At 53.5% G+C, this 27,935-nt stretch overlaps 2 protein-coding genes across 4 annotated transcripts; one reads left to right on the top strand and one right to left on the bottom strand.

The window, feature by feature from the left end:
- Positions 1 to 874, top strand: PRLH (prolactin releasing hormone). The gene is made up of 2 exons (XM_033113075.1): positions 1 to 142; positions 636 to 874. The coding sequence occupies exons 1-2, from the start codon at positions 43 to 45 to the stop codon at positions 809 to 811; spliced, it is 276 nt and encodes a 91-aa protein (XP_032968966.1). The 5' UTR covers positions 1 to 42; the 3' UTR covers positions 812 to 874.
- Positions 875 to 7,934: 7,060 nt separating this feature from the next.
- On the bottom strand, positions 7,935 to 23,049 carry RAB17 (RAB17, member RAS oncogene family). Of its 3 annotated transcripts, none has more exons than XM_033112854.1 (7): positions 22,565 to 23,049; positions 18,837 to 18,917; positions 18,179 to 18,337; positions 14,261 to 14,412; positions 12,985 to 13,110; positions 9,023 to 9,091; positions 7,935 to 8,751 (listed from the first exon to the last, which is right to left on the bottom strand). In XM_033112854.1, exons 3-7 carry the CDS (start codon positions 18,333 to 18,335, stop codon positions 8,536 to 8,538), a joined length of 720 nt encoding a protein of 239 aa, XP_032968745.1. In that variant the 5' UTR covers positions 18,336 to 18,337; positions 18,837 to 18,917; positions 22,565 to 23,049; the 3' UTR covers positions 7,935 to 8,535. The 3 variants fall into 3 exon arrangements, with proteins under 3 accessions (XP_032968745.1, XP_032968747.1, XP_032968746.1); XM_033112856.1 differs by having other exon boundaries at positions 8,998 to 9,091; positions 22,565 to 23,037; XM_033112855.1 differs by lacking the exon at positions 18,837 to 18,917.
- Between the last annotated feature and the right edge of the window lie 4,886 nt (positions 23,050 to 27,935).

Genomic DNA, 27,935 nt, shown 5'->3' with positions numbered 1-27,935 from the left:
TGGGAACCCCCTGGAGCGGGGCCTCGGGGAAGAGCCAGGGGGATGAAGGACCTGCGAGCCTGGCTCCTGTGCCTGCTGCTGCTGGGGCTGGCCCTGCGGGGGGCTGCGAGCCGAGCCCACCAGCACTCCATGGGGATGCACAGTGAGTGCCAGGACCCCAGGCGTCAGCCACCTTCACGCGCTCTCCGCACCCCAGGGCCGTCTCCTCACCGGGGCATCCTTCTTGCTAAGGGCCCCAGCTCTGAGGACTCGGCCTGCTGTTCACCAGTCCTCTCCCCAGAGTGGCCCTGTCCAGCATGCATTTGAGGGGTTCACCTCCCACTACCAGGGTGTCCCGGGACCAAGCAGGCTCTGCCCACCCCTGCCACAAGAATGGGGGGCAGGAAGGGGAGTTGGTTCTCGGCCCTGGGGTGAATTGAATTCCCATTTCCCAAAGCTGCCCCACCATCCAGACCCTCTGGCTGCCCCTCCTTTACGGGTGGGTCCCAGCATGGCCTGAGGGACTGGACAGCAGCCAGCTAAGAGCCCCCATGGGAGCACTGGGCACGGGCCCTGCCATCAGCCAGGCTCCTGGGGAGCACACAGTGCACACGCCAGGGGACACGCATCGGTGACTGCTCTCACTCTCTTCTCAGCCCCGGACATTGATCCTGCCTGGTACACGGGCCGCAGAATCAGACCCGTGGGACGCTTTGGCCGGAGACTGGCCCTGAGGAATGTCCCAAAGCTCCAGTTGGCCTGGTCGGCTTCCCCCTGGAAGGCGGCACTGAGCCCTTCCAGGGTGGGTGACAGCCCAGTGCCCGGGGAGTGACTCCAGCAGCCTTCCCCCAAGCCCCACCCTCTCCACCAGAGGCAACTTTCCCTTCAGTCCTAATAAAAGCTGCTGACCTTGTTTAGATGCGTCTGTGTGGTGACAAAGGCATGGGGGAGATTTCCCTCACTCCCCCAGGGGTTCACGACACATGCGCCCGAGGGCACCCAGCAGAGCATCTGGGGACGTCCTGGTCACCTGCCGGTAGTGCCCTGCACCCCTCCCCCAAGCAGCTGAATGGCCGCCCTGGCTGCGCACCGCACAAGGCTGCTTTGCAGGAAGTCCTAGAGAAGGACCGCACAGCCCCTCGCCGCCCGACCTGTCCCTCTCTCACCCCAGCCCTCTTACCTCCCTGGTTGGTGTTCAGAGGAGACAAAAAATCACGAGTTACTTGTTCCCCGTCAGCAGCCAGGAGACTAGAACCTGCATTGCTTCGGCGCACGCCGGGTCCCTTTGCCACCTGTTTCAAACCGCCCGGTGGTGTCTCTGTGTCTCGCCACAGATGTGACTTGCTTTGGGGACACTCTGCCCCTAACTGGACGACTGAGCCCAGCCCTTAACTTCTCTGAGCCTCAGTCTCCATATCTGAACACCCCAGGGCACTGGGTGGGCACGGGTGCTACACGCTGGCACGATGGTGCTCAGTGAGTGTGACCCCTCCCCCAAGCCCACCCTCAATCCAGCGCCAGGGGCACAGGGTGAATCGGCTATTTCTGAACACAAAGCTCGGGCCTCGGTCTGTACCCCGCTGGCAGGGCCTCCGGACAGAGCCCACCCTGACCGTGGGTCTCCAGTCCATCCACACCCAGGAGGCAACTGGCCAGGACCCAGCACAGGCCCGCAGGATCCCAGACCCCACCTGTCCTGCTCCAGTTGGACAAAGGCAGGACCACTGCTCACCAGCTAGCGAGAGGAAGCAGAGCTGGCCCAGCCCAGCCAGATGGGACCGGGCCGGGGCTGCCCCACCTCCCCAGCCAGAGGGAGGCCAGGGGAGGGCAGGAGGCCATGTCCTCCCAGGGGAGAGTCCCTGCCATGACGCCACCTCCCCAGAATGGAGTGAGCACATTGGAACAAGAGAGGGACCAGATGGCTCCCAGGACCGGCAGGAGCTGGGCCAGGCCTGGAAGAGTTCACAGCCCAGGAGAGCCCTGGCAGCTTCTCAAAAAGCGAACCACAGAGTTCCCATAGGTCCCCGGCTCTCCTGGGTATACACACCACGTCTAAAGGTGAGGCCAGCCCATATGCTCCTCCACAGATGCGTGGATCAACACAACGTGGTCTGTGCACGCCATGGAACATTCTCAGCCGTGAAAAGGAATGAACTTCTGACACTCGCTACAATGTGGATGAACCTTGAAAACATGATGCTGAGGAAGGAGCCCTGGCACAAGACCCACATGTTATATGCTTCCTTTTCCATGAAAGGTCCAGAATGTGCAAATCTATAGAGACAGGAAGTCAATCAGAGTGTCCAGGGGCTGGGGCTGGGGTGGGGAGTGATTCTGAACTGGTAGAGGGTTTCCTTTGAGGGATGAAAATATCTTGGTGGTTGCACAACACTGTGGAGTTGCCAAATGCTACTGAACTGCACAAGTTACCCCAAAAAAGGGGGTCTACAGCCCAGTGTGGGGCCCAGACATAGACACCGTGGTGTGACAATGGGCTCCAGATTCCCACGGGGGCCTGGGAGACAAGGAAGAATGCCTCCCCAGGAAAGGGCCCAGCTGGGAGGGCAGCCCGTGGCATGGGCTGTGCTGGGAGCCCGCGGTGAGAGATGAGCAGTCACTGATCAGAGATGGCTGGTCCTATTGGGCTCAGGGAGGCCAGTCTGCCTGCAGTTTGTGCAGCTGAATGGAGGGTGGGGACTGGCTGCAGCTTCTGGCAATAGCCCAGGAGGGGTCCCTCAGGCCTGGACCAACCCTCTGCCAAAGGGAGGGACAGAAGGCCAGCGGCCACTGTCCCCAGGCAACAGCGGTGTGGCTCTCCTTGTCAGGTGGGGCAGTGACACGGGGTCCTGGGTGGTGACCTGTCCCTCAGAGGGCCTGAGGGAGGGAACTTTTCCCAAGGCTAATCTGATGGGCTCAAGCCCTGGCTGTGCTGGGGACCCGCCAGGAGGGAACAGCACTCAGTACCTCTGAGCTCTGGAAGCGGAGGCTGCAGATCAGTCACCAGCTCTCCTCCTTTCTGTTAGGGGTTGACCTGTGTCCCCAAAGTTTGTTTATGGAGGTCCTAACCCCAAGGACCTCAAAATGTGCCCTTGCTTGGAAATAGTGTTGTTGCAGTAAGTTGTTGAGGGAGAGTGTCACATCACGGGTGGCGCAGTGGTGATTCTTTCATGCCTTCGACATTTATTAGCTGGATTCTTCAAAAGGAGGTATTTCTCTCTGCTTTTTCCTTTCCTTTTTTTTTCTTTTGGTTCAATACTTTACAAATAATTTTTAATGTTCAAATTGTCCTAAGTTTGGGCAATGGAGGCCCCATAAGGGAATACATTTTAAAGGAAGAAGAATGGATCCCTGCCCGTCCCCCTCTGGGGAAAGGGGGTTCTTCCAGGGAAATTGGAGGAGACGGGCAAACAGAAACAGCATAGGGAAGGCTACAGTCACCGACAGGGCAGCCAGGTGCCCCAGGAGCCACTTACCAGCCTCTCCATGCCTCCTGCCCCACTGTGTGCAGTGAACACACACACACACACACACACACACACACACACACACACACACACATCCCTGTGAGAAGGCCAGGGTCACACAAAGGGAAGTGTGGGGACAGAGTCCCAGAGAGCAGTTTCCAGGCTCTCGGCCTCACGTGGAAAGGTGCTGGCTCGGGTAGTAGATGGCCGTCAGCTGTGACTAGTTGGCCAGCGGCTGTTACCGGTTACCCGTTGGCCACTGACATAACTGCCATGGCTGAGCTAGCAAGCATGGATTGCAGTTAGCAAGTAAGGTTGGTTGGCAGGCAGAGAAGTGGAAGGCGGGTTGTGGATCGTGTGGATTCTACTTCCCGTGTGTGTCTCGCCAGGCGCAGCGAGACTGGGGTAAAGGAAGACCCCTTGTTGGGGTACTGGCAGATGTTTGCTTTTGTATCTCCAACCCAGCTGCCATCGAGAACATTGTGATATGACTCCCTGTGGGGACAGAGCCCCAAAAAGCAGTTTCCAGGCTCTCGGCCTAACATAGAAAGGTGCTGGCTCAGGTACTAAATGGCCATCGACTGTGATCAAATGGCCATCAGCTGTGGCTAGTTGGCTGTCAGCTGTAACCAGTGAGCCATTGGGCACTAATATAACTGCCGTGGCTAGGCTAGCAGCAAAAGGGGGAGCTAGCAAGAAGATGGTGGCTGAGCCTGCAAGCGGCGCAGTGAGGGTTGAGAATTGTGTTGCTCCTGGTTCCTGTGTCTCCAACACAGCCGCCAGCGAGAGTATAGTGGTATGACTCCCCTATCTATGGCTCCGTGGGTGTTCCTTTTTGGCCTCACCATGTCCTGCGTTCTTATGTGGGGAGTGGGACCAGAGACCTCGCCGGACGCCCTGCATGACACTTGGCGTAGTCGGCAGGATCCCCCACACGACACATGGCACAGCAAGCAGGGTACAGTGTCGGCCAAAGCCCTCCGAAGGGCAGTGGAGCAGTTTGTGCGTATGAACACTCAGTTGCAGGAAGACCAGGAGGAGCAGCTGCCTGAGAACTGGACCCCGTGGAGGGTGGGAAGACGTGGACGGTTCCCCAACCAGCAGAGGCTGGAGAAAGCTAAGCTTGTTGCGGCCTGTGAGCTGGGAAGTGCTTGCTGAGGCAGCCCGGATGCAGGACTTGTAGTCCCAGGAGGAAACGCTTGCTGAGTCCTCCATGGGAGCTGAGGGTGAGGTCAAGGTCATCCCTCACCCCCAGGACAGCCCTGGCGAATGACGATGGACTATGGGGAATTGCCTTCCATCCCTAATTTAATGGACAGCTTGACTATTTGTTTGGGAACATACCACCATGTAGTGGAACTGGCGGATGTTTGCTTTTGTGTCTTGACCGGCCACCATTGAGAATATGTAAGCACCTTGACTGTGAGCCGCTGTTGTTCCAGCACGGTACCCTGAGAGGCCCAGAGAGAGTGGCAGTGCCCTGAGAGCCCTGGCTGTGTCCAGGAAGTCTGGCTGTGTCCAGAGAGAATGGCAGTGCCCTGAGAGCCCTGGCTGAGTCCAGGAGGTCTGGCTGTGTCCAGAGAGAGTGGCAGTGCCCTGAGAGCCCTGGCTGAGTCCAGGAAGTCTGGCTGTGTCCAGAGAGAGTGGCAGTGCCCTGAGAGCCCTGCTGTGTCCAGGAAGTCTGGCTGTGTCCAGAGAGAGTGACAGTGCCCTGAGAGGCCCTCGTGTGCCTGGGGAGACTAGTGGTACCCTAAGAAGTCCAGGAAGTCTGGCTGTGCCCAGAAGTACTGGTGGTGCCCTGAGAAACCCTGGCTGTGACCAGAGAGCTTGGCTGTGTCCAGGAAATAGCATTCACCTCCAGGCTCCTCGCACAGGGCCCCTCGCGGAAGACGCTTGTCGCGTAGATTGTGAGGCGAGAACCTGTAGGGGTGGAGTGTGGGGACAGAGCCCCAAAAAGCAGTTTCCAGGCTCTCGGCCTCACATAGAAAGGTGCTGGCTCAGGTAGTAAATGGCCATCGACTGCGATCAAATGGCCAGCAGCTGTGGCTAGTTGGCCGTCAGCTGTAACCAGTGAGCCATTGGCCACTAATATAACTGCCGTGGCTAGGCTAGCAGAAAAGGGGGAGCTAGCAAGAAGATGGTGGCTGAGTCTGCAAGCGGCGCAGTGAGGGTTGAGAATTGTGTTGCTCCTGGTTCCTGTGTCTCCAACCCAGCCGCCAGTGAGAGTATAGTGGTATGACTCCCCTACCTATGGCTCCGTGGGTGTTCCTTTTTGGCCTCATTGTGTCCTGCGTTCTTATGCGGGGAGCGGGAGCTGAGTCCCACATGACACCCAGCAGGATAGAAGCGTCTCCCCAGGCTGCCAGCCGGACCGTGAGCTCCCACCCAGACTGGCCTCCCCAGGCCCCAGGGCCGTCCTGGATCTGTTTGTCCCGAAGCATCTGTGCCATGAACGGCTGCCAGCGCCATTGTCTCACCCACTGTGTGCTCCCCGCCCACCGCCCCCACCACCACCATCCCACATTCTGGGACGAGGCTGAGATAAGATAAGTGAGCACCGACACAGAGAGCCTTCCATAAGCCTCTGTCCGCTGTGGTGGAGGCTGTTTCTAGGAAAGCCTGCCTTTTCTTTAGATCTCTGGGCTGGGGGGGAACAGTTTCTCTCATCTTGTTGGACGTGAACATTGGTTGAGTGCCTCGCATGCGTCAGACACCGTACTAGGCCCCAGGCACCCCACAGAAGGAAGGACAGACAGAACCTCTGCCCTCACGCAGTTGCTCACCTTGTTTGAGTAGTAGATTCACCTGGGAGGGCTCAAAGCTGCCCTGCAGACCCATTTAACTAGAGCCTCAGGTGGGCAAGGGGTGCTGCTTGCAGAGGCTCCCAGGTGGTCCCAAAGCGAGGTTGAGCCCCACCTACCACCTGGGGGAGGAGGAGAGGGAAAAGGCAACCCCATCCCAGGTGATGGAGAACCCCGGCTCCAGGACCACAATGCACCCCATCCAGTCTGGGGAACCCATGAAAGGGTGCCTGGTGGAAATGAGTCCAAGGATATGTTTTAATAATAAATTATAGCACAGTGACAGTAGCTTGACAAGATGGGAGGGAAATAGGTATAGATATACGGGCATCCTGCAAATGTCATCCTTATTTGCACACTTTCTATTCCATCAATTAACTCATTAGAAATTCCTCTGAAAGCACTGCGTTGAGGACCAAAGATTCAGGACCTGGGAGCAGCAGGCTTTGCTGTAAGTGAGCGGTGGTAGAGCGCCACCTAGTGGCCAAGGCGAACCTCAGCATCTCGCCTCCAAGAAGAGTCCCGCCTGGTTGGTGCCTGGGCTTCCCCAGCCCTGCTGTAACCCTGGTGAGCAGAGAGCCCAGGGACACAGCCTGGCACGCCAGAGACTCACACCTCACGTGCTTCATTTATGGGGGAATGGTCCAACTCTACTACAGTCAGAGACTGCAACACATACAGCAATAAAGTTGTCAGGTTTCCCCTATGAAACTGTCTGAAAAACAGTGTGAATGAAAACCAAGGTAGCAGGCCCACTCAGAAGCTATATTATTTTATCTATCCCTTAGCTTTTCTCAAAGGTCATGACAAGAAAGGGCCTTGTGAAGTCTGCTTTGCGTTTTTCTAGGAAGGTCACAGAAGAAGTGACTTTTAGAATAAGCACCAGGAAAGTCTGACTCATCTGGGCTGTTTCCGTCTCCCCAGAACAGAAGCTGGATCAACCGGGGGCCCACCTCCTTCCCATTAGGATAACACATGCCGTGTGCAGTGGGATCCAGGGAGACGCAGGGCCTCCCAGGCCTGACAGGTGAGGACAACCATCCAGAACCTGCGAGGGAGGCTCCTTCAGGGGAGCTGTGGTCTCTGGCAGGGACACCGCCATGCAGACGTCACTTCACAGACAGACACCCAAGCCAGTGCCAAGCCTCCGTGTCCTGGCAGACCCCTGCAGAGCCCCACCTGAAGGCCCAGACGTAGGGGCTGGAACCAGGTACCCAGGCAGGGTGGACGAGAGCAAAGAGAAAATTGGACGAGCCCCTAGAAATGCTTGTGCCGTGTGGATGCCGGAGTTCATGGTCAGCAGGAATGGGGGTTTCCATTTGCCCCTCTGTCCACCCTTACTGTCCAGGTGATGCAGCCACACTTTTCAGGTGGTAACAATGTCTTATTTAGCATTTCAGACCTGCTCGTCATTGTCCCAGAGGCAAGGATGAAAACTAACCTCAACCCCCCAAAAATAGCCACCTGCGACATTCCTCACCCTGCCGCTGGCCCACCTCCCAGAGTGACGCCTGGCCTCTGTGAAGGCAGTGGTGAGGTGAATGCACGATGTGTCACCACCAAGGGATGTCCCTGCCCGCCTTAGTCACAGCCTCCACGTGGGCCCGCCTCCTTATTTACTCCCATCAGCCCCACTAGAATATGTGAGACAACACCAAACCCCCACCTTGCAAACTCACCACAGACCAAGTTATAGAAAGCAGTTTAATTTTTGGAGAAGAACACATCAGGGTACAACTTACACCTCTGGCTAAAAGGCTGAGTCTTCACGTTCACTGGGCACCAGTGTGGCATCGTCAAGTTCACAGCCAGGACAGAGCCCCCCACAGCCGTCTGGCAGACAGCCCCTCCCTGGGGCAACGTCACTGAGATCCAGTGGCCATGGGCCCAGCCCCATTTCTTCCCGGCCCTGCCACCTCCACCTGGGCCTGCTTCCTCCTCTCCGCACTCCCAGGAGCAGGGAGGGCCCTTACTCAGTACCAGGTATAGGGTCCGATTCCTGTATTGTCTGGATCCCGGTTTCCCCTCTGACCCCTTTCATTCCTCTGTGTCTTGAGGTCGCAAAGGGGACTAGCCAGGCAGGGGCAGGCACACCTGGCCTGGGCATTTGGGGATCAGCCTGTCTGTGTCTGGGTGTCGGGACGTGGGGCCTATACCCTCTGGGAGCCATTTGACACCAATCCTGTCCTGAGTGACACTCACCGGCTTTGGGAAGTAGCTATTCTGAGGGATGCCAGCTTCTGGGCACCTTTAGGGCTCAGGAACTAGCCAGCATCGATGGTGAGTCCGAACTAAGGCCATTGCCAACACAGAGCTGGCAGTGGCTCTGAGGGCCAGCTGGGGCTGGGCCTGGGGGTGTCCTCCCCTCGGCCCCTCTGGGAGTGGCTGCTTCTAGCGGGCACAGCACTTGGCCTGCCCTGCGGGCCCCCGGCCCAGGGCCAGTCGCGCATCTCCCCGTGGTGGCATCGGGCCCTCCTTCCTCTCTTCCCTCTGCAGCAGCTCTCGGGCTGTGAACACAGCAGGAGGACGATTGTTTGGGGTGGGGGGAGTCCCCCAGCCCAGCACACCCCTGCCTAGGGCAGCCCTGGGACCCCACCCCTCCCTGTCATTGACCCAGAGCCATGACACAGGGGCCCTGACTCTCCTAGAGACCTCCTGTTGGGTCCCAGAACTCCAAAAAAGAAGAGCCAGTAAAGCCGAGACAGTGCCGACTCCCCGCCCCTGGCTCTCCTGTGTGGCCGTCACTCTCTCACCGATGGCGCTGAAGGCCTCAGTCACCTGGTGGTTCAGTTTGGCTGAGGTTTCCATGAACAGCAAGTTCTGACGCTCTGCAAACTCTTTCCCTTCCTGGGGAAACAGCCACGAAAACTCCACGTTACGGACAAGAAGAGTTTCCTGAGAACATTTAGTTTGAATTTTCTTCAAATTCAATAGTCACATGTGGCTAGTGGTACCATTTGGTTTTGGGTGTTTTGTTTTGTTTTGTCTCTAGCTTTTTTGAGACCTAATTGACCAGTTGCAGCCTGTGGAGAACAAACTTCTCTACCCCTCCTTATGTGAGTGCAGTTTCTTGGTGTTCCTGGGCCAAGGGGACGAGCTCCTGCTAGAGCGAAGTCTGAGGCCACTTTCCTTCGCACAACCTCCCCGTCCCCACGGTCCCTGGCACTTGTGGGCTGAGACTCAGACGAAGAAACCAAGTGAGAAGAGGAGAAGCGTGGAAGGGAAGTGGGGAAAGGCTGCTGGCGAGAACCCCCCTGGCCCTTCCTCTGGTGGTCCCTCCTCAGTCTCCCACACTGGTCAGGCCTGCACGGAGTGGTGAAAGTCAAGCCTGGGCCAGCTGGATGGCACCAGGGCTGCACCGTGTGGCCCAGAGGGCAGAAATTCTCACAGGAAAGCCAGCAGTGGGCCCAGGAGTCGGGTGAACAAAGACTGGGGGCCTCCCCATGCAGGCCCCTCCCGCAAGCCTCCCTGACACAGTGAGGACCAGGAGCGACCCTCAGTCTATGGAGTCCCTCCTGACGTGTGGCCACGCCCACAGCATGCACCTGCACGGTGTTCCCGCCCCCTCCCCTGGCCCACAGAATCTGCTCTTCCCCACGGAGCTTCTCAGCCAGCACCCCAACACCGAGGCTCCAAACTTCCCCTCCTCTCACCCCCAACGCACTGAGCACCCCTCATTCCTGAGTCTCCTGTGGACGACGAGCTGACTGCCCCACCTAGCAGCTCTCAGGGTCCGTGCTCTGATGGCCAATTAGTTTGCAAACCCCCATCTCCTCCTACTGGCTGCCATTTCCAATGACGGCGCCACCACGGGTTCTCCCAGCACCCCTCAGGGGCTCACACTGCTGCTGTCTCCCTGTATTCCCTTTGCCCTCCCCCCAAATCCCTCTGAAATCTTCCTGCCTTCCAGATCGCCTCCAAGGAAGCAGGTTTCCCTCTCTCCTGGGAACGCCCCACCAGCCACTTTTCTGCTGCTGCCTAGGTGCTCCCTGTCCTACATGTGGTAGGGAGGGGAGACGCTACTGAAGACAGACCAACCACAGCCGCTGGGGACTCTGTGTGCACCTCTCAGGAGGGTATGACACACTCAGAAGACAAAGGGGAAAATCTGCAGAGGTCCCTCCCAGTTACTGAGCCGGGAAGGGAGACCAGCTGGAGACCTGGATCACTTTGCGGGAACTGGTGAGAGGTGCAGCCCCAGTAAGGGGGGTGGGGCTTCAGGGTGGCAGAGGAGAGCTGGCTGCTCTGTGGGGGGGGGGGGCGGGGGTAGGCTGGAGGGGCGGGGCTCGGGAAGGCTGGGCCTGGGGGTGGAGGGGAGTACATTGGAGGGAGGGGCGGGAGCCGGGGCCTTCCCACAGAGGTGTCTAATCGTCCATCTGAAGTTGTTTTCTGGGCTGGGCTACTGAGGGTTCCTCCTCCAAACATTTAGACTAAGGGCTTTGTCCACACAGCTTGCCAGTGCTGGGTGGCTGGTGGAACCAAGGAGCTAGTCAGCTGTTCGGGTTGGCATGATGGGGAGAGATGAGAACAGCCACAGAAGCAGGCGTGAGTGAGATGCAGAATTATGCGGTGAACCTCAGAGTCAGAGGGATACGCAGACACCTGTGAGTCCCAGGTTAGCCGCTGGGTTTCCCATCTTACATGAGATATGGACAGCATTATTTGTATTTTAAAGGAGAAGGTGACCTGGTATAGTGGGAAGAGTTGGTGACTTCAAGTAGTCTCTCTGGGTCACATGAATGAAACCCAAATATCCCCCTTTGCCCCACCAGCTTGTAGGTTCCAGGTGCGGTCACTTTAAGGGTTTGTTCTCGGGTCCAATGGGCCTCTAGCTCCTTACCTGCAGACCCCCTGCCCTCTCCCTGCCCGTTAATTCTTGAGGACCCCCAGGATGGAGTCCATGGTCGTCGCACCCCAGGAGAATGAGCTCGTCCAGTGCACAGACCTTGACTTCTAGACTCATTCTCCAATCAAAGGAACCACGGGGGAAAGGCTGCTTCCAGGGCTGAGGCAGAGAAGGACAAGCTCAGCCTGGAACAACTAGCGAAGCCAGAAAGGAAGCAAGAGCTCAGAGAACGACAGGGCAGGTGGAAAGGGCGTGTAAGGAAGGCGCTAGCTTGAAGGTGCTCTCTCTCGACAGCCAAATCCGGGAGCAGAGTCTCCTGGAGTAGGAAAAGCGCGTCGGTGGGAAAGCTGGTAATGTCTGCACAAGGTCTGTGAGGCAGCTGCTGCGGGTATCACCTGAGTGTCCGTCTCCTGATCTGATCGTTGTCCTGTGGTTACATAAGATGCTAACATTCGGGAAAGCTGCGAGAAGGGTACCATGGAACTTGCAGTACTGTTTTTGCAACACTTTTTGTAATTCTGAAATTATGTTTTAAACGAGAAGCCAAAAAATTAATTTAAAAAATGCACTGGTTGCAGGTCAGCTTGCCTTCACTGCAGCCCAGGCCCGTGCGGGCTCCCCAGGGCCAGATGCCAGTGTCTGCGGCATGCTGTCCCCTGATCACTGGGGCCCAGCCATGCTTAGTGGGGACTCAGGATGAAGAAGAAGCCAAGCTGGTGTCCTGGGGCCAGGGGCCTGTGGGGTCTACAGCCCAGGCCCAGCTCAGTCTGACCTTGCTCCAAATGCTCTTTCTAGACGCCCCCGGCAGTCCCCACCCCAGGGACCCAAAACCCTCCAGAGACTGACTCACTGTTGCCTTCAGAATAAGGGTCCCCATGGTCCAGGCCACACACGGGGACCTCTGCCTCTGCACCCGCCCCCCTTCTCAGCACAGCCTCCTCCTTCAGGCAGGTTCCTGCTCCTCCCTTTCCTCAGGGAGCCCGCATGCAGCCCTGCACCCTCTTCTCCCTCTGCCTGCCACACTCCGCCCCCAACCTTTGCTACCACCCACCCACACGTGTTCCTCCTGCGCACACACCTGTACACACACTCCTCCTGCACACACACCTGTACACACTCACACTCCACCCACACACACAGACACACACACAGACACACACACAGACACTCACACCTCCTACACACATACACCCACTAGAGCCCTGCTCCCACTCTGGCTCTCACAGCACCTTGCACGCCTCTCCATGCAGCACTTACTCCCCATCCCCCACTCCATGGGTCCTTTTACAGAAGACTATGGCTTTTTTGATTTTCTATCCTTGCTCAGTTCCTAGCAGAGAAATTTGGATTTATTCATTTGCCCCTTCTCCAATAATGTATTGAACACAAGGAAAAAGATCTGAAAACCCATTGCTCAGAGTAGGATGGAGGTGAGAAGGGTCGTGTCTTCCTCGTGACCTGGGGAACCTGGCCAGGGCCCCCATTCCCTGCGTGACATGGGCTGGAGGCTCTGCAACGCTCGGGAGGCTGGCCTGGGTGTGCTCACCACTCCCCACACCTGGGAACGACCATCTCTAGGTCTGACCTTTCCAGGAAAGACCAGAAACCTTTGCCCAAAAGAGAACAAAAGTACAGAGTATGGGTATAAGAGTGAATGTGTGTGTGCAAGTGTATGATGTGTGCACGCGTGTGTGGGTGGGGTGGACGTGCACGTATGCCGGCATGTGTGTGGGTGGGGTGTGTGTGCACATGTGCAGGCAAGTATGGGTGGGGTGGGCTTGCAGGTGTGCCGGCACGTGTGTGGGTGGGGTGGGTGTGCACGAGTGTGGGCACATGTGTTTCGGGGCTGCTCCCCTTTCCTCCAGGGGACCTAATGACCCATCTCCAGTCCTACCTCAAAAGTGACCTCCCGCTTCTCCCCGAGGTCCGTCTTGTTGCCGACCAGCATCACTACAACTTCTCCAGGGAGGAACTCCTTCTCCAGGTCCTTCAGCCACTGCTGAGCCCTGCAGAAGGAATCCTAAAAACGAAAAGAACCTCAGACAAAACTCACAGGCGGTCTTCGTCAGCTAGTCCAAAACAGAAAAGGCAGGTGCCGATGGCCACATTATGGAAAGTGGCATATGATCCTATCGGCCATACGACAGGCAGCCCCCCACCCCCAAGGGCTATTCTGTCCCTTGAGAAGGGGCAGCGGGTCTTTTTCCAGTGTGTGCTGTCCTGGGCCACAGGACAGCTCCTTCCCCACCAACAGGGCCTGGGAGGCTGGGGGCTGGGGAGTTCAGGTCACACCTCAAGCTCCTGCAGCCCCCACTGCTGCATGCCCTCAAGTTCCTCTCTGTGCAGGAGACTTTGAGGGCATGGTTTGGGTCACCCCAAACCCAGATCCTAACTGCAGTACCCCACAGACGAGGTAGTGGGGCTCGTGCCCTGAGCCCCTGCCCTAGGCCCCGCGTGACCCCTCTCCCACCCTGCAGCAAAGCTGACCAAGCTGGACTGCTTTCAGTGTGGCAGGGCCCAGCCCTCCCTAGTTCCCACTCACTGCTCTCTAGCCCAGAATGCCCTCCCTTCCTGCTCACCTGTCCATGGCCACCTCCCTGCCCTGCCCCGCCCCGCCCCGCCCCACCCCACCCCACCCCACGCAGCAGGGCTCATCCATCCGTGCTTTTCCCTCCAGGACTCAGCTAGAGCCTTCCTGCAGTAAGATGCCCTGCTCTAGGGCTAGGTTTTGTGCCCTTCCCATCAACTCCCACAGAATCTCACCCTTCCCTTCTCCTGCTCTAAGTGTCTGCTCACTTGTATTTAACCTCTGCCCAGATGACACTCTGTGTACATAATGTGCATCCAGGGACTATGTCCTGTTTCTGTAATACCCCCCTCACCAACTCAGAGGCACTCCTGGAATCGTGACCAATGGATGGCGGTGCTCTGTGTGGGGTGTTCTGGGAGGACCAGAACCAACCATGCAGGAGGGGAGGAGGGATTGTCAGGGAGGGCTTCTCGGAGGAGGTGACCAGCTTTCACTGAAGGGTTCCCTCCCAGTTGTTGTGATTTTACCACGGACAGACCAGTCACACAACACCTTCAGAAAACAGCAACACTGTGCCTGGGAGAACAGAAGGCAAGTGCCTTGCAAAGGAGGGTAGGGACAGGCCTCAGGTAAGCCCTACCTTGCTGGTGATGTCGTACACCAAGAGAGCAGCATTGGCGCCCCTGAAGTAGAGGTGGCAGACGCTGTGGTACTTCTCCTGGCCCGCCGTGTCCCAGATCTCAAACTTCAGAGATGCAGTCCCCACATCCACCACCTTTGTGAAGAAGGCACCTGAAACAGACAGGCCCACAGGGAGCTTTATGTGGAGGACGACGTCTTCATCCATTACCCAGCACCAGCCCTGGGCTCAGCAAACCAGTCAGAGAAACATGCTTCCTGCCACCCTATGGGGGAGGCTGAGCAAACGCCTCTTCCAGAAGATGGTGGTTTCCATACAAAGCAACATGTGATAAGGAATTGCTGCAGCCCCTTTGTAGATGTCACAGTGGCTTTGGCTGGGCAGATACATTCTCAGGCCTCTAACTCAAAAACCTGACCTTTGCTTTCCAAAGTGATATGATTCAAAAACAGTTGTTTAGAAGCACCAAGAGGTCCTGCCCCCATAATGTATGGGGTATGTCCCATGCAGAACGAGACGAGGGCCAGAGAGGACGCTGGCAGGACGGAGGCTTCATTCAGAGCCGCTGCCTGGCCCGGGCCCCACGTGGGCTCTGGAGCCTGAGGCAGATCCTAGCAAATGGAGCCACATGTTTGAAATAAAAGCTTTCTCTGCAAGGCCCGCGTGTTAGTCTCGTGGGGCTGCCATAAGAAAAGACCACAAACTGGGGAGCTTAAAACAAAAGAAAGGTATCCTTTCTGAAAGCCAGAGGTCCGAAAGCAGGGTGTCAGGTTGGTCCCCTCCGGAAGCTCTCGCTCTGCCTCTCCGTGGTCGCCAGCACCTGCCGGTGTTCCTGGGCTGTGGATGCGCCCCTCCTTTCTGCCTCCGCGCTCACACGGCCTTCCCTCTGTGCTCTCCGCTGTCCTGATAAGAACACCACTCGTGGGATTCGGAGCCCACCCGAAATCCAGGGCGATCTCATCTCAACACCCATAATATCTGCAAAGACCCTTTTTCCAAATAAGACCACATTCACAGGCACTGGGGGTTAGAATGCGGATATGTCTTTCGGGGGCCACGATTCAGCCCACAGCAGACAGAGGCTAAGGGCTGAGGATTTTAGCACAGAGCAGGGAAGGTCACAATTGTCTCTCACGAGAATCTAGTTTGCGGGGGCTGTTATACAGAGGCCGCCACCCGGTCCTCTGTCTGCATGTCCCACATTTTCCTGCTTGCCCGTGAACTTGAAGTCAGATGAACTTCGTCAATGTGATGGACTGAATATGTCTCCCCAAAATTCATAATTTGAAGTCCTAAGCCCCAATGTGAAGGTATTGGGGGGGGCCTTCAGGAGGTGATGAGAATTAGATGAGGTCCTGAGTAATCCCCATGGTGGGATTACTGCCCTTGTGAGAGGAGACACGGAGAGCCCCCTTCCCCTCCGTCCCTCCCTCCATGCGAGCACAAAGAAGAGGCCATGTGAGGACACAGCAAGGTGACGGCCACCTACAGCCAAGAGAAGAGGCCTCAGAATGACACCTACCCTGCCGGCACCTTGAGCTCGGGTTCCCAGCCTCACAACTGTGAGAATCAATCTCTGCTGTGTAAGGCGCCCCATCTGTGGTGTTGTCCTGGCAACACGAGCAGACTGAGTCTGGGTCAAACAAAGCTGCAATTTCTATCTCAGCAGTAGGACTAATGGCTCCTGGCTTGTACGGGCTCTTGGTCAGGAGTGAACGGGACACTTAGCACAGCAGGTGCCCCCCTCACGGACGCTGTCAGCTTAAACCTTCCAGTCTCAGTTTCCTCCTCTGCCATGAGCCAACAGTGCCCTCTTCCCAGGGTGGCCGTCAAACCCATGAGAAAAGAGTGGACACACAGCTGGAGTCTGGCACATGGAGCTCCCTCCGTCTGTGTGGCTGCCCTCTGCTCTCCCAACTCTGTCTGGGGATGTCAGCCTTTTCTCCACATCCTTTGTCTGTTTTCTATCACATCAATCCACATTTCTGAATTTGATTTTGCTACATCTTAAAGGTTACCACCGACAGGTCACACATGGGCATAAAACTCAGGTTTGCCTCCTCCCACCAGCAGCCCTAGTTTCTGGTCTTTTCCTTTTCCATTTGACAACACTTAAACATCCCATTTCACAGATGAGCACATAGAGACGTGAGCATAAGCCGCTACCCGTGGCTGTCCATTTGTTCAGCTCATAGTTACCGAGCGCTCCTGCAGACCAGCTATCCCTCCCCGCCACACCAGGAGGAGGTGAGTGTCCTCGTGGCCCTGTGGCCTTGCCCCTCTGCTCACACTCCGTGAACAGGAGGAACACTGAGCATGAAGAAGATGGAAGTGTGTGCCTTCAAAGGGATCGTGTACAGCACAGACTACTTCCCACAAAGGAATGACTATGTTCCATTTCCTCCTCTGAGAAGTGGGGATGTCCATTGTACGATACTATAATAACACAGAATGGTATCATTATAATAGCACATAACTAAAATATATTACGGTAATATAGTACTAATAAATACAATAGATAAATAATTTTCTTGGTTGATTTTATAGTAATGTAATAGTTATAACATCTACCGCTAAAGGTTGCAGTGTCACGGTTGCAGTGTATGAGGCGTGTGAAGCAGACCCTGAAACATAAGTGGAGACCGTCATTCCCACAGGGGATTTAAGTCCTAAAAGCAAAGGACTCACTTCTACATCCCCAACACACAGCATGATTGCTGGCACATACTAGGTGCTCAGTAAATCAGTGCTGGCCCCATGGGTGGGTTGTTGATTGAATAAAGGATTGCTAAACTCAGCTAGAAGTAGGGATCCACTGCGCTGATCTAATCTGGTTGTTCTCTGCCTCCATACCCTCCTACCCACTGTCCCAGGGACACTAGAGTGGGGACAAAGGCTCAGAGCCCCACCCCAGGGCAGAGGCAAAGTCCTGACTGTAGAACAGGTTCTTGCCCGGTTCTTCCCTTCAGAGGGAGGAGATAGGCCTGGGGCTGGGGGAGGGGGCAGAGGATGGGGGAGGGGCAGCTATTTCTCTCACTTTAGAATCCTCCAGCCTAATGCAGGCCTGGGAGCAGGCCAGCCCCACAGATACTCACTAAATCACTGACTGAATGAACGAATGAATGAGTGGATGAATGAACGAGTGAGTGGACTCAGAGAAACAGACAGCTTATCTTGGTGAGTTCAAATTTGAAAGCAAAGCTCTGATTCCGAGTGAGGTGTCTTTCCACCAAACCAGCCACCTCCCAGGGGGAGTGGCATAAAGAACCTGCTGAGTCTCCCTACTTTAGGTGGAAAACGGGGGTTTTCACCCCCAGGTGGGCTGTGAAGGAAGTGACAGCCCAGCAGATGCTCCACAGACCTTTACCAATGAGAGCCATGCAGTGATAGCATCTTTAAGAAATTAGCCAAATATATGGTGATAGAAGGAGAACTGGCTCCAGGTGGTGAACACACAATGGGATTTATAGATGATGTGATACAGAATTGTACACCTGAAATCTATGTAACTTTACTAACAATTGTCACCCCAATAAATTAAAAAAGAAAAAAAAAGAAATTAGCTAGAAGGTCTGCCCTCCCTACTGCCCCTTCCTACTGCCCCCCACCCCATCCAGACCAGAACGGGAGCAGCTCGTAAGCCAGCTTGTCCAGGTGGCTGAGCGGCAGAGCCGGGGCCTCCCCCTCCACTGCACAACCAGGCTCCCCCTCCACTGCACAAGCCCTCACACATCTAACCCTGTGGGGGCCAGAAACCCTGAGCCTGAATCTCCACCCTGCGGACTTGGCTGAGCTCTGGATTCCATGTATCTGCCTGACAAGGACCTCCTCCCTCCTCCACTCCCTCCCCACGCCCCATCCCAGGTCAGTGCCCTGACCTCTCCACTAGGAGGCTAAAGCTCCTGCCTCGTCACTTACATCCCACTGTTGGCAGGATACTCTTGAAGTCGTTCTTCACGAACCGCAGAGCCAGGCTGGACTTGCCCACAGAGCCACTTCCCAGGAGGACCAGTTTGAACACGTAGAGCTGGCTTGGGGCAGCCACGGGCTGGGGGGCCCCGTTGGCTTGTGCCATGCCTGCAGAGACACACAGCGTCTGAAGGACAGAGAATGTCTGCCACCAAATAACCTTAGCTGTGCATGGGAGGTGTGTCCGTGCCCGGCAGGGGTCATTGCACAATAAACAGCTGCACACCCCAAAAAGCAGCAATGGCAGACTGCTTACCACATTGGCTGATTCTCCTCACTGCACTAATTCTCACTTTTCTAAAAAAACTTTTATTTATTTAAGTGTGTTTTACCAGGACCCATCAGTTCCAAGTCAAGTAGTTGTCTCAGTCTAACTGTGGAGGGCACAGCTCACACTGGCCCATGTGGGGATCGAACCGACAACCCTGGCGTTACAAGCATCGCTCTCTAACCAACTGAGCTAACCAGTCATCCCTTAAGTCTCACTTTTTAGAAACCTATTACTTATTCCAAAAAGCATCTGAAACACCTGGGACGTAAAGTACCCTCTGTTTTTGGTCCATGGATTACAGTTGGTACTTCAAAAAAAAATAAATAAATAACCTACCTAAAAAGATTGGTGTTTCAAGAATTTCTATTTCTAGCCTTCCCGTGGTATCTAGAGCTTCAGAACCCACAGTGATATGCCCTGGAGAAAGACAGCCGTGGATCAGAATAAATTTGGGCAAACCCTGCATATACATTCACTATAGAAAATTGCAGGCCCAGAGCACAACAGAGGGAACGGAGATCTGTGTGCCTCCTGCGTCCATCACCCACTCCCACAACACCCCGCCGAGGCCGGTCCTTTCCCCCACATCCCCCAATCCCCACCACCAAACCTTAGTTGGAAGCAACTCCCAGACATCCTATGATTTCATGTGCAAATCTCAGTACACACACACACACACACACACACACACACACACATATGTTCGTTTTTCTTTGCAATCTCTGTTGAAGAAATCAGAGCGTCCTGTCGTTTCCAGTCTGGGTTTCGCTGCTTGTATCCTAAGTTGTCATTGACTACATCCCTGCAAACGCTGTATTTTCTATACTTGTGGTTCAGAACAGACATCTGATCAGATACAGGCTATTGTTTTTAGCAAGAACGCTTCCTGAGTGTGGTGTGCATTTCCCCAGGAGGCAAATAATGTTGGTGATCACAAAAGACCGTTCTAGATCCACTATTTCATTAGGGGGCTGCCAAGCGGGGCAGTCTAGTGTTATCATTTGTCTTCATTTATTATCTGAACAGATTCTAGAAAGAAAAACTCCCCCCTCCCCCCAAAAAAAACATCCGAACCACAAGGCCGCCAGTCCTGTCATGGGTCTCCAGTCCCTCCTCACCTCGGTGGGCAGGAGGACTTCATCCATTGAGCACACCAGAGGTGTCCAATAAAGACCTCCTGAGCACGGGCAGGAATGGCTTATCCGGAAGCCTTTACTGCACAGACGTGCTGTTTTCACACCAGTCACACCCCAGTAGCTTGTCAAGCAATGAACTGGGGAATCTGCAAAAAGGGAGAACGAAGGGCCTCCAGGGGCACTGAGAGCAGCTTCTACATGTGGCTCAGTTCTGAGTGGCCAAGAAAAGTAGAGCATTACTCACTTTACACCACCCTGTGGGGGTACTCAGGGGAGGGGGAGGAGCTAAGCCAGCCTAACGGGTGGGCACGCTCAGAGACCCCCGCGTGGCTCGGGCTGCACAGAGCCTCCTACGGAAGCTGAGCAAGAAGCCTCCGGAGGCCTTCCCCACCTTCCAGAGAGGCCCAGCAGCTTTTCTACTAAGACAAAGATGCAGGATTCAAGGCCGGACAGGCTGCCTGCACGTCCACACTGGATGCACCAGGCACTAGCATGGTCTCTGCCACTTGCCTGCCCGGGAGGGGTGTGGTCATAGGCCTGGATTCATTGACCAAAAAACCATCAGCTCAGTAACAAGGCCTAACTTATAAATCACTTTTTTTCGTCCCCTGAACTCAAAGAAACAGAAAGTAGAGTGGTGGTTACCAGGGGCTGAGGGCTGGGAGAAATGGGGAGATATTGGTCAAAGTTATTATAAGATTAATAAATTCTGGGGAGTCTAATGTACAGCATGGAGATTATAACTAATAATACTGTATCATATACCTGAAGTTACTGGGAGAATAACTCTTAAATGTTCTCACCACAAAAGAAATAGTAACTATGTAACAGGATGGAGTATTAACTGCTGCTATGGCGGTAATTATCATCTTGCCTCATATAAATTTTGCCTCAACATGTTACACGTAACCTTAACTTACACAATGTTATATGTCAGTTATATCTCAATAAAGTTGAAAAAAGGGAACATTTCTAAGAATGGAATTTCTGAGCCCTCTGAGCTACCCCCGGCTAATGCCTTGTTTCTTGCTGGAAGTACTTAAGGCACCTGCTTGGAAGCCTATGTCCCATTGATTTGTGCTGTAATTTTCCATAGAAAGTTCTAGCACACTTACAGCAATGCATTCTCAAGTATTTAAAGGTACTCCTTCAAGTTTTCCTTGCTAATTTTTCCTTGCAATTAATAAAATTCTTCTTGAGTCAAGAAAATCTTTAGCCCCAAACATGTTTGCATTAACCAAAATTCAGGTGGAACATGAATGAATATACACCATTTCTATAGCACCACATACCAGTGTCTTATTCCTTTGGTACATCTCTTTGTTTAAAAATATTATTTTACTATAAATATAAACACATCATAGTAGATATGAAAATCATGGAATTGCTCATAATCCCACATCCTTAATATAACTAGGAATGGTATTTTGTGTACTTTCTTCTACTGTGTTTTAAATCTTAAAAACCAACAAGCCAGGCCAGCCTGGTGGCTGAGGTGGTTGGAGCGCGGTGCTCCTAACACCGAGGTCGCCAGTTCAATTCCTCAGGGGCCAGTGAGCTGCGCCCTCTACAGTTAAGATTGTGAACAACAGCTCTCCCTGGAGCTGGGCTGCGGTGAGCTGCCCTGGCTCCTCCCGGGGCTGCTGTGGGCTGCTGTGGGCTGCCGTCTGCTGCCACGTGTGGCCGGTGGCCAGCGTGAGTGGCTGGCAGCTGGTGAGAGCTGCCGTGAGCTGCTGTGAGCGGCTAACCCACGACTGGCGACCGACTGCCTCAGCCAGGGGGGAGCGCAAGGCGCATAACACCAGCATGAGCCAGGGAGCTGTGTCCTACACAACTAGACTGAGAAACCACGGCTTGAACCGGATGTGGGGGGTGGGGAGAGGCAGAAAAAGGGGGGGGGAGCCTAAAGTCACAGTTTTAACAAAATTATATATCTGACCTTTAGAAAAACAATATATATCAAAGGCAGTTTCCCACGTTAATATGTATGTTATATATGAATTCAACATACATATGTTCAATGACATGTCCCATTCCCCCAGCTATTCCAGTTTGCTGAACCATTTTCCTGTTTACTGGATTTTTATTTGGTTTCAATTTTTTTCTCTGTCATTAATCAGACAGAAAGCAGAAAGCATTTTCATGTATTAAATGTTTGTGTGATTATAGGTTGTAAGGCTTCGATAATCAGAGACTGGAGCCCTGTACTCAGAGGGAACATCGAAAATGTACAGCCTGACCCCGCTTCTAGCTTTTAATCAAGAGGGGGTTCTTCGAAGCCTTTCCAAACACAAAATGCTCTCAGGAATGCAATATTTGTGAGAAGGACTCATAGTGGCACTCTCTCTGGCATCTTGATTTGGGGCGTTTCCTTTTCTTTTAAGCCCGTCTCCTGTCCACCAAAGGAAAAAGAAAGGACTGCAAATCCCAACTAGTCTCTTCGGGGGAGTGCATTCCAGGGAAGGGTCGTTGGCAGCACCTCCCTCGCTGTGTGGCCCTCCCCAAGCCTGTGAAGGACACCGAGGTCTCCATGCGTGCGGGCGTTTACTCTGAAGTTGACCTGGATTAACTGAGCATCTGGTGACTAGAAGGGCTCCCCCTCACTAACAGGGGTGTTACCTGCAGGGCCTGCAACTGAAATTTAAACGGGAATCTCCTCCTGGAAACGGGACCTCCCAAACCTTCAGGATCCAAACAGGGCCCTAATTTGGGATCCTCAGTAGAATAAACTTCTCCCTGTCCCTGTGGCCTTTCAATGATGTGGGGGGGGGGGGGGGGAGGTGACACACGCACTCACAGACGCAAACGTGAATACACAAGACTCACACACAGACGCTCTGCCAACAGCACAGACGTTTCAACAACAATGACTCACGTGCTGCCAGGCCTGGTCACCTCCAGGGTGCCTGACAGCCCGTCATCATTTACCTGTCTCCCAGTGTCCCTCCTTCTGACCCAGGGCAAGGTGAGCTTCCCTCAGCAGGCGGGCAGTGTGGCTGCAGCAGCTGAATGAGTGGCAGCTGTGCTCCCCCAGAACACAGGTAAGAGCGGCAGTCTCTGTCAGCCCAGCCCCAAGGTCAGGCCACTTCCTGCTGCCAGGCTCCCAGGACAAGGTCTACCGGTCATGTGGTCACCTGGGGCAGGGGCAGGGCGGGAGGCTGGACCACAGAGCAGGCGCTGCGGGACGACCTGGGCGCCCAGCCGGAAGTCAGCTCCTGTCAGGTGTTCGCTGTCATCCAACACCGGCCAAGTGGCCCAGTCCTGTTAGGGCCACATCTCAGTGCACATCTCCCTGCTCCTGCCTCAGAGCTGTGAGGGCCTTTGTCACACTCGAAACAGGCAACCCGGGAGAGAAGGAAGGGTTTCAGTCAAACGAATTCACTCCTTCCACGGACGGCCAGGAACCAGCTCTTTTGGGGCCGTGCACCTGGACCCAGAGGCCAGCCAGGTGGGCTGGTCCAGGGTCAGAAGACGGGGTGCTGGCTGGATGCCACCTGGGGGCGGGGTGTTGTATTTCTCTAATGCCGTCTGCCAGTTTTGTCACCCTCCACCCTGACTGTGTGCCTCTGTGGGGCCGTCATAGCCGGGATCTTGGGAATCATCCTAGCATTCTGCCTACCCCAGTGCCTGAGCCCACGCACACACAGGGAGGGCACGCCCTGCCGGGTCGGTCGCACCAGCCCTGCCTCAGGCTCAGGCCAACCCCTAACATCCTGATGACCCACCCACCAGCACCACCTTGAGAGGCCCAGGGGCACTGTGGAGGCTGGAACTTAGATACTCAGGAGGTGTGGGGCTCAGCACTTCTGCAGTCTTAGGGTTACCCTGACCAGCCCCTAATCTGGGCGGGTCTCTCCCAGAAATATGCAGGGTCCTCCCACAGGGACTCAGGAAGTCACTGCCCCTCTGACATACACATCTGTCCCTTTTGAAAGAAATGCAGAATTACAGAATTTTGGAGCCGCGAGTGCCTGTGGGGATTCTCTGGTCTAAGCACTCCCCCAGTGCCTGGAGAATCTCGGCAACACCCCCACCACCTGCTTCTTCTTCTCAGCTGGATATGGACAGTGCTGGGATTGTCTGCAGCTGCGTCTGTCGTTCCTTTCCCCCCCAAATCCGCCTGCCTTTGTAACTTTCCATCCGTCTCCCTCCTGGGGCGGGGGGCAGTCATCTGGCCAAAGGCTGACCCACTGTCACAGAAACATTTCTGAGATTCTTGGAGCAGTTATCGGGGCTTGTAGCAAACACTGTCCCCAGACCATGGCCCCCTTGCTTTTTGGGAAAGCACCCGATGTGCTCAGACTGTTACTACACCTTTGCAATAGACATGCCCGGTGACCCCACTCTGGGGTTCCGTGGGCAAGAAGGGGCTCCCCTTCCTCCTTGGGGCTTCCTTGCAGAGCTGTAGTGAAGGCTCAAACGCTCAGGTTCAGATCTTCCAGAATGTTCTTATCTCCTCAGATCTTTGACATAAGCAGGAATGGTTGCCTGCCCTGCCTGAAACTTTCACCCTCACTTATCTCCATGGAAAATTCCACCAGGGATTTCTGAACACCAAGTTAAATTCCTTAGCTCAACAGCCAGTTTGTGGCTTGGCCTCCGGCCAGATTGGGCGGGGCCGAATAGAACACCAGGGCCACCAGGGACAGAAGGCATAGGCGGAAGAGAAAGACCAGTTCGGCTGGCCAGACAGCAGGGGGAGGGAAAGGGACGCCCCTCCCAGGAGGGCATGCTGACACAGGATGGATAGATGGAGGAGAAGCTTGCCCAAAGACGAGGAGGAGGAAGGGCTTTCTGAGTCCCAGAAGCAGTGAGGGGCCAGGGGTGGCATGCTCTGGGGACACTAGGGGACACTGTCAGCCAGTTCGGAGTCTGGGGTGGGAGGCCAGCGGGTGAGGGTGGAAAGGCCTTGTCTGATTCCACGAAGACTAGGAACACCAGAAACCAAGTAGCTACCGTTTACTGAGCACATACTCTGTGCCAGGCACTGCGTAAGTCCTTGACTTGGAGTATCGGATTTCGTCCTCTTCCTCATAGCAATGCCATCCTGTGGGCCACACCCCAGAGGGTCCCCTGCAGGATGCACCTCATGGGTGAGGAGTTCATGGGCCCCCAACTTCTAGATCATGCTCCCAGATCCTAAGACTTCCGGGCCTGCATGGGCCTCTGCGCTGGGTCCACCCTCCCAAAGCAAACCCCGCCACCAATGTGTGCACCCAGGCCCCCCCTGGCCAAGAGGCAGGGTGACTGGAGACTTGATAAATGAAGACCTTTCATATGTCCCCAGATCAGGGACTGAACATCATGAAGTTGACTTCACGAGCTCAACTTAATGCAACACGAGTTACCATTTTGGTAAGACATGTAATAATCTATCTGGACCACTCTGGTAACCTGCCTACGCCTCCTTTCTTGTCTCAGTGGGATAATATGTTGTAACCTTCGAGTACACCACTTATGAAGCGATGCTTTGAGTACAGCCCAAAGGAGGGGCAAAATTTGTTAGTGTGAACACATTCGCCATCTGTCCCAGCAGATGCCTCCTGAAGGAATATGTCTCTGCTGCTTCTCTTCCCCGTGCCCTCCATGGAGCAGGCTCTCCAGCCCAGGCTGAGTCCAGTCTTCACCTGACTTGGGAGAGAGGGTGGTGAAACATGTGACTGGAGAGGAAGGAAAGGGGGTGGGGACCCCCCAGGGCACAATGAGCCAGCACATCTTTCTCCTACTTTGATTTTCAGCCTATCTCGGTCTTCGTGCTTAATGGACATCCCTTGTAAACAGTGTACAGAGCTGAGTATGGGCTTTGTTTTTATCCTCTCTGCCTTGTAGTGTAGCGTGTCTGGTCCCTTTACCTCGAATGTAATTATTGATATGGTTCTGTGTAAGTCTACCGTCTTGCTGTTTATTTTCTGCTTCTTCCTTCTGTTTTTCATTCCTTCTCCTTTCGATTTAATCAAGTCTTTTTAGTACTCCAGCCTATCTCCTTTACTGGTTCCTTAAGTATATTATACCGTATTTTTCAGTTCTATGATTTCAATTTGGTTCTTTCCCAGAATTTCAAAATCTCTCCTGAAACACCACTTCTTTGCCCATTATGTGTATGCACCTTTCCGTAGAGTCTTTACCACATTTATCACAGGTTTTGAAACTCTTTGTGTTCTAATTCCAACATCTAGATAATGTGTGGGTCTGATTCTATTGATTGGTTGTTTCGTAATTTTTCTTGACCACGGGTCACGTTTTCCTGTTCCTTCATACGTGTATCTGGGAACTGATGTTGTGAATTGACTATTATGAATGGCGTGCTGGATTCTTTTCCTTTGTACAGTGTTGGGTTGGTTCTAGCAGCTATTAAATTCCTGGTGGATTTCCTTCAACTTGTGGGAACTGCTTGTTGGGTTGGGACCCATTTTGGTTTGCCATTAATCCTAGGGTGAGTCTTAGTCCCAGCACAGTCTTTGCTCCTGAGCTGAGGCCCTTCTGGGGTTCCAGTGGGGAGCCTGAGGGATCTACCATGGCCCCTACTTCTCAGAACTCAAACTCCAAACTCAGTCCCCGCTGTAGGGGGCAGCCGCTAAAATCTCTGCTCAGCTATTTAAACCTCAGAGGATGGCTTTCCCCTGGGCTTCCCAGAGTCTCTTGTGTTTGAACTCTTGAGGGATCAGCTAAGGAGAATAAATATACAATATTTGGGGGCTCTCTCCTCTGTGGCTCCCATCTTTTTAAGATTTCACCCCTCGATCCAACAACAGCAGAATACACATTCTTCTCAAGCTCACAAGGAATAGTCACCAAGACAGACCACTTTCTGGGCCATAAAACACACCTTCACAGATTTAAAATCATAGAATTCATACACTGTCTGCTCTCAGAACACAGTGGAGTTAAACTAGAAATCAATAACAGGAAGAAACCAGAAAACCCCAAATTTACACATGAGTCAAAGAAGAAATAGCAAGAGAAATTTAAAAATATTTTTAATTTAATGAAAATGAAAATGCAAATTATCAAAATTTGTGAGATGCAGAGAAAGCAGTGCTTAGATAGAAAAAAGAAGAACAAATTAAATCCAAAGTAAGAAGAAAAATAGTAAGAATCAGAGCAGAAATCAATGAAATTGAAAATAAGAAATCAATAGAAAAAAATTAAACCAAAAGCTGGTTCTTTGAAAAGATCAATAAAATTGATAAGCCTCTAGCCAGGCTCAGAAAAAAAGAGAGAAAAAACAAATTACTCATAGTGGACAGTACTAATATTGTATTACTACAGATCCCACGGTTCTACAGATTACACTCAAAGGATAATAAAAGAGTGCAGTGAATAACTGTATGCCCACAAAATTGATAACCTAGAAGAAATGGACCAATTCTTTGAAAGACACAATTTGCCAAAACTCACACCAGAAGAAACAGGCAATCTGAATAGGCCTATATTTATTAATGAAATTGTATTAATAATTAATAACTTTCCAAAACAGAAAGCACCAAGTGCGGATGGGTTCACTGGTAAATTTTACCAAACATTTAAGAAAGAAATTATCCCAATTTTCTGCAATCCCTTTTAGAGGATAGAAGCACAGGGAAGAGTTCCTCACTCAATCTGCGTGGCCAGCATCACCCTAATAGCAACACCAGACAAAGACATTACGAAAAAAGGAAACTACACACCAACATCTCTTTTGAACATAGATGCAAAAATCCTCAACAAATATTATCAAATCCAATCCAACAATGTATAGAAAGAATTATACACCACGACCAAGGGGGATTTATCCAAGGTCTGCCAGGCTGGCTCAACGTGAAAATATCAGTTAATGTAATCCATCACACCAAGAGGCTCAAAAAGAAAACTCATGTGATCATATCAGGAGATGCAGAAAAAGCATTTACCAAATTCAACACCGCTTCACGACAAAAACTCTCAGTAAACTAAGACTTTACCCATAGTATTCTAGCCACTCTGGCAGCCGGAACCCCATCCTCTGACTTCTCAGGGAGGGCCCTCAGAGGAAACTCTTACTAATGTGGATTTCAGCCAGAGCAGTTCCCTTATTTCAAAAGTCCCGTCTAGTTGTTGCTTCTCAAGTCACTCTTCAGTGTCCTTAAACAGTGTTTTCTATTTAATCCAGAGTTTATAATTATTCTTTGTGGGAAGATCCGTCCTGCACCATTGCTAGAACTGGTACTCCCCCGGAATCACTTTTCAAACTACCTTCCGTTGTTGGGTTGTGGTTGAAGTTGACTAGGCCATGCAGGGCCTGGGGATTTACGTAGGTTAAACATCTGTTTGTAAGTTGGGC

The sequence above is a fragment of the Rhinolophus ferrumequinum genome, chromosome 8, assembly GCF_004115265.2.
Source record: "Rhinolophus ferrumequinum isolate MPI-CBG mRhiFer1 chromosome 8, mRhiFer1_v1.p, whole genome shotgun sequence".
NCBI classification, from domain to species: Eukaryota; Metazoa; Chordata; class Mammalia; order Chiroptera; family Rhinolophidae; genus Rhinolophus; species Rhinolophus ferrumequinum.
This window is presented reverse-complemented; position numbering and strand designations above follow the sequence as displayed.

What these genes read in the sequence shown, in the direction of transcription:
- PRLH (XM_033113075.1), top strand. Translation starts at nt 43, where the DNA reads ATGAAGGACCTGCGAGCCTGGCTCCTGTGCCTGCTGCTGCTGGGGCTG. An exon ending in GCACTCCATGGGGATGCACA is followed by an intron (nt 143 to 635) that starts GTGAGTGCCAGG and finishes CTCTCTTCTCAG; the next exon opens with CCCCGGACATTGATCCTGCC.
- RAB17 (XM_033112854.1), bottom strand. Translation starts at nt 18,335, where the DNA reads ATGGCACAAGCCAACGGGGCCCCCCAGCCCGTGGCTGCCCCAAGCCAG. An exon ending in TATCCTGCCAACAGTGGGAT is followed by an intron (nt 14,413 to 18,178) that starts GTAAGTGACGAG and finishes TGTCTGTTTCAG; the next exon opens with GTGCCTTCTTCACAAAGGTG. An exon ending in CAGCCAAACTGAACCACCAG is followed by an intron (nt 8,752 to 9,022) that starts GTGACTGAGGCC and finishes CTGTGTTCACAG; the next exon opens with CCCGAGAGCTGCTGCAGAGG.